Source organism: Primulina huaijiensis, chromosome 5, assembly GCF_012295235.1.
Source record: "Primulina huaijiensis isolate GDHJ02 chromosome 5, ASM1229523v2, whole genome shotgun sequence".
Taxonomy (NCBI): Eukaryota; Viridiplantae; Streptophyta; class Magnoliopsida; order Lamiales; family Gesneriaceae; genus Primulina; species Primulina huaijiensis.
Window position 1 is genome coordinate 15,077,614 of NC_133310.1, and position 5,632 is coordinate 15,083,245.

Below are 5,632 nucleotides of genomic sequence, written 5' to 3' on the forward strand. Positions count from 1 at the left end.
TTGCGAATTTCAGGTCAAAATCCGATCATGTCACTACAAGAAATTATATCATCAACAACACTCCTACGACAACGGTTTTTTATTAAAATCGTTGTCTTTTTTCTTTTAACAACGGTTTCAACAAAAACCGTTGTCGTAGCCTAAAAAACCCGCTTATAGACAATGGTTTTTAAAAAACCATTGTCTTTAATGGGTCTACGACAACGGTTTTTAAAAACCGTTGTCTATGAGCGTGTTTTTTTTTGGGTTACAACAACGATTTTTAAAAACCGTTGTCTATGAGCGTTATTTTTGGACTACAACACGGTTTTTAAAGAGCGTTTTTTTTGGGCTACAACAACGGTTTTAACAACCGTTTTTTAAAAACCGTTGTCAAAGAGCGTTTTTTTGGGCTACAACAACGGTTTTATCAACCGTTGTCTATTAGCGTTTTTTTAGGCTACGACAATAAAAAACTGTTGTCTATGAGCTTTTTTTTTTCTATAACAACGGGGTTTAAAAACCATTGTCTATATGTGTTTTTGTCAAGGGTCAAAGACAACGGTTTGTGTAAACCGTTGTCTTTCAGCTGGTATTTTTAGAACTACGACAACGAATTTTTAAAACGTTGTCGTTTTTTAGTGTTTTATTTTGTTAATGACAACGGTTTTTGAAAAACCATTGTCGTAGTTCAAATTTTTTTAAAAAATATTTGTAGAACTATAACATATTACACACACTTGTACGTAATAAAAGAGAGAAGAAAATTAGAAAACCCCAACCCATTCCCGCCTACGTCGCCCTCTTTCCCTCCAAAGTCTTAAGCCGACACTGCCGCTTCTTACCGCCAAGGAAGACCGGCAAACCACCGTGTATAAAACACCCGATCGAAGAGCTGTAGAGTCAACATGCTGAAAGATTCAATTTTCTGATCTTTGAATCACCGTGGTGAGTCGTCCATGCTAGGTTTCATTTCAAAGTTTATATTTTTGATTTTACATTTCTAATCTCGAAGTATGAATCTTTTAACGGATTTGTCAAGGGAATACCATTTCAGTCACTGGATTATATTTTCAGTATTTTTAGAAAATCTGGAATATTGACCCCATTTTCGTTTTCTACCAGAATAAGAAATGGGTTCGTGTTTCAACAAGAACAAATATACAAACCCCGATACCAATGGCTATAGATCAGGAAGAACAGCAAACACAGGATATAGATTTCAAATCACGCTTCGTTTCTTGTTTTTTTTTTGTCATCTTTTTTTATTCCTGGAATTGAGTCTCATTTCCAAGTTATAGTTTTTGTTTTTTGCATTGAATGACATTTAGTCTAAGATTTCGATGTGAAGAATTTGTTTTAGGCTCGAAATTCTTCCTTGAGTCCCATTTTAATCGAGACTGTTGTTTGGTGGAGAAAACCACCCCTGTATTCTGTGTCGGTGTAAGTGCAGATCTTGTGCAAGTGTATATGTAGACATTTGAATGGTTTTTTGGTAAAGTTGGAATCATTACAAGCCTACTTTGGGTAAGGAGTAGCAACATGAATTCAACCACTAACCAACTTATATAATATAAATATAAAGTTTAGAACAATTTTTGGTGTTTGTAACAAAATTCTCTTTATGTATATATATGTGTGTATATTTATATTAAAAAGACAGGTTATCAATAAAAGATTTTTTTATTTTATTTAAAATTGTTTTGAATGGGTTGGGCTCATTGTTAGCTGAGTAGTTGTACCAAGAATGGACAAAGAATAGATGTCAAAAGATAGGCTATCACGTGAATTTGACGTTGGAGTAGAGTCTTTCTTGCAGTTTGCACTAAAAAATGCTATCCATTCTGATGCAATACCTTGTCCATGTGAAAGATGTGGTAATTTAAGGAAGAAAAATGTTGAAACTATCAGGACACATTTGTATTGTAATGGTATGGATTTGATATATCATACATGGATATGGCATGGGGAAAGATCTACGAAAGGGAACTCAATGAATGATAATGATCGAGTAGTAAAAGATGAAGACAAATCATTTAGTGAGGAACTTATAAATGTGGTGCATTGTGTATATGTAATTTATGCTGAGAATCCAAGCCAATTCAATAAGCTACTTGAAGATGCAGATAAACCTTTATATCCTGGATGTGCTAAATTCACAAAGTTATCTGCAGTTGTGAAATTATTTAACTCGAAGACAAAATATAGTTGGAGTGATAAAATTTTCACTAATCTACTTATTTTGTTTGGTGAAATGCTTCCAGATCACAATGAATTGCCTTCATCTTTGTATGATGCAAAGAAAAGCTTATGCGCATTAGGGATGGACTATGTGAAAATTCATGCTTGTCCTAATGATTGTATCTTATACCAAAAGGAATACGAAGATTTTGCGAATTGCCCTACTTGCGGGACGTCAAGGTGGAAGTTGGGCAACAAATCGAAGGTAAATGAAGGAATTCCTGCAACGGTCTTGTGGTATTTCCCACCTATTCCAAGATTTCAAAGAATGTTTCGGAATAAGGAGATATCCAAGGAGTTAACTTGGCATGCTGATAAAAGAATTCATGATGGATACTTGCGTCATCCAGGTGATTCGACCTCTTGGAAATTAGTTGATCGCATGTGGCCAGATTTTGCTTATGAGCCAAGAAATCTTAGATTGGCTGTATCAACAGACGGGATCAATCCTCATTGTTTGATGAGTTCTGCATATAGTTGTTGGCTTGTTTTAATGATCACATACAATCTTTCACCATGGTTGTGTATGAAGAGAAAATTTGTGATGATCACTTTGTTGATATCTAGTCCTAGACAGCCGGGTGATGATATTGATGTTTACTTAGCACCTCTTATTAACGACTTAAAATGCTTATGGGATAAAGGTGTTGAAGCATATGATGCATATCTAGAAGAAAGTTTCTCTCTAAGAGATGTTCTACTATGGACAATCAATGATTTTCCTGCATATGGAAACATGTCAGGATGTGTTGTGAAAGGAAATCACGCATGTTCTATTTGTGCAGAAGAAACATATTCGACAAGGTTGAAGCATTGTAGAAAAATGTCATATACAGGCCATAGAAGGTTTCTACCTTTAAGTCTTCCTTATCGAAGACAAAAGAAGGCATTTAATGGGAAGCAAGAATTTAACCTCGCACCAAAACCATTGAGTGGCAATGAAATTTTAGAAAGAATTCAAAGAATTAATTATCATTGTGGAAAATTCAGCGGAAAGCTTCATTCAAAGAACGATGACAGGATAACATGCTGGAAAAATAAATAAATATTCTTTGAACTTGAGTATTGGAAAGATCTACATGTTCGACATGTTCTTGATGTGATGCACATTGAAAAAAATGTTTGTGAAAGTCTCATCGGTACGTTACTTGACGTTCCAGGATAAACAAAAGATGGAGTAGCAGCAAGATTAGATCTTTTGGAAATGAATTTAAGGACTGAATTGGCACCAAGGATTGGGGAGAAGAAAACGTTTTTCATTTGCCAGCATCATGTTACACACTAAGTAAGGATGAGAAAAGAATTATTTGCAATTCTTTGTCAGGAGTAAAGGTACCTGTAGGTGACTCATCCAATGTTAGAAACCTTGTGTCGATGAAGGATTTGAAACTTTTTGGCCTGAAGTCACATGACTATCACACTTTAATGCAACAATTGCTTCCAGTGGCCATCCGCGGTGTCTTGCCAAAACATGTCAGAGATACTATCACCCGGCTGTGTTTCTTCTTCAATGTCTTGTATAGTAAAGTGATAGACGTCTTAAAGTTGGATGACTTGCAAAGAGAGATTGTTGATATTGTGTTCACTTGAAAAGTACTTTTCCCCTTCATTTGTTTATATAATGATTCATTTAACTGTTCATCTTGTGCGGTAGGTCAAATTGTGTGGACCGGTTTGGCATATGCACACATACCCATTTGAAAGATTCATGAAGATTTTGAAAGGTTATGTGCGCAATCGCAATCGGCCTGAAGGGTGTATAGCCAAATTTTACATTGCTGAAGAGGCTGTCGAATTTTGCTCAGATTATCTATCTAATGTCCACACAATTGGGATACCATCAAGGCATCGAGAAGTAGAACTTCCTAAGCCTTTATCGAGAGCAGTTGTGCACTCCACTAGTCATGATGAGCTGCAACAAGCACATCGTTATGTATTGACAAATGATGCTGAGATTGATCCTTATGTCGAGTCAGATCTCCGACCTATCAATTCTTTCACTCACTTTGCATACATTCTATTGGTTTTCTATTACAAATTATTTCATTAAGGAACACATGGTGGATTTGAAATCAAGATTTCCTCATAAAGCCAAGTCCAAAAAATTGTTACAAGATGAGCATAACCGAAGGTTTACTAACTAGTTGCGTGATACTGTAAGTTCCAAAATACTAGATATTAACATTCATACAACTCTTGGTATCTTACGTAAAATCTAAATTTATGGCATTGTAAAATATAGTTTGCACATTTAGTTGTCCATTCCACCCATCAAATATCAGAAAGATTGAAGTGGATGGCGCGTGGACCTAGCAACAAAGTGTTAAAATATTCTAGTTATCTGATTGATGGGGTTACATATGCTACAAAAGAACGTGAAGATATATGAGTTACTCAAAACTCTAAAGTAAGCTTAGCCGCAAAGACAATGCAAGTTGCCAGTGCAAAGGATAAAAACCCAATTGTTTTAGACATGGTTTTTTTATGGAGTTATTGAAGAAATATGGGAACTAGATTACCACAAATTTCAAATTCCAATGTTCAAATGTAATTGGGTGGAAAATAATAATGGTATTAAAGTAGATGATCTTGGTTTCACATTGGTAAATTTGAAAAGAATTGGATTCAAATCCGACTCTTTTATCTTAGGAAGTCAAGCAATGCAAGTATTTTACATTGAAGATCCTGAATATCCTGAATGGAGTATTGTACTTACAACTCCCACCAGAGAATCATTTGAACACGTTAATGGTGATGAATTGGAAGACACTTTAATTCACTATCAATCTTTTACCAGAGGGTTACCATCAATGGGTGTTGATAGAGCATATGACAATGAACCATCATGCCTTCGTGAATATTGTGATAAGACTTGGGTCGACAATGTTTAACCATAGATATTTTACTTTGAAGATGTATTTGTAGACAATATTGATATGTATTTTGCTTTTGCATAGGATTTTGAAGACAATATTGAAGTTATACTTTTATTTATCTTTGTATCTGTTGAATTTCTATTGAAGATGAATTTATTACCATATTTTTTGTTGTATATATTGTGCATTTATTTCTATATTGATATGTTTTTTTCACTTTTTTGTTGAACATGTTAAATCTGGACTCTATGACATCCTTTAGAAAGCTTAAAATTGGGTCTCATGATGATGATACAATTCATGAATCGAGCAAGAGATTAGGACAGCCTGCATTGATTGGGAAGGGCAAAGAAAAAATTGCATCTACTTCTACTGCCAAGAGTTTTGATGGAAAGGAAATGTTGGAATCTACAGACACTGAAACAACAAGAACATCTAGAGGTCGTACACATCTAGATATGCTTTGTAGGCAGAGGGTTCAGGGAATTCGAAAGGAGGTAAGATTCAATCCACTTGAACAACCAGTAAGAGAAGCT

General features: G+C 35.0%; 1 protein-coding gene across 1 annotated transcript; it reads left to right on the top strand.

Moving 5' to 3' along the window:
- The first annotated feature begins 1,741 nt into the window (after nucleotides 1-1,741).
- On the top strand, nucleotides 1,742-5,111 carry LOC140977664 (uncharacterized). The gene is made up of 4 exons (XM_073442409.1): nucleotides 1,742-3,155; nucleotides 3,545-3,789; nucleotides 3,875-4,243; nucleotides 4,692-5,111. Exons 1-4 carry the CDS (start codon nucleotides 1,742-1,744, stop codon nucleotides 5,109-5,111), a joined length of 2,448 nt encoding a protein of 815 aa, XP_073298510.1.
- Nucleotides 5,112-5,632: the final 521 nt, after the last annotated feature.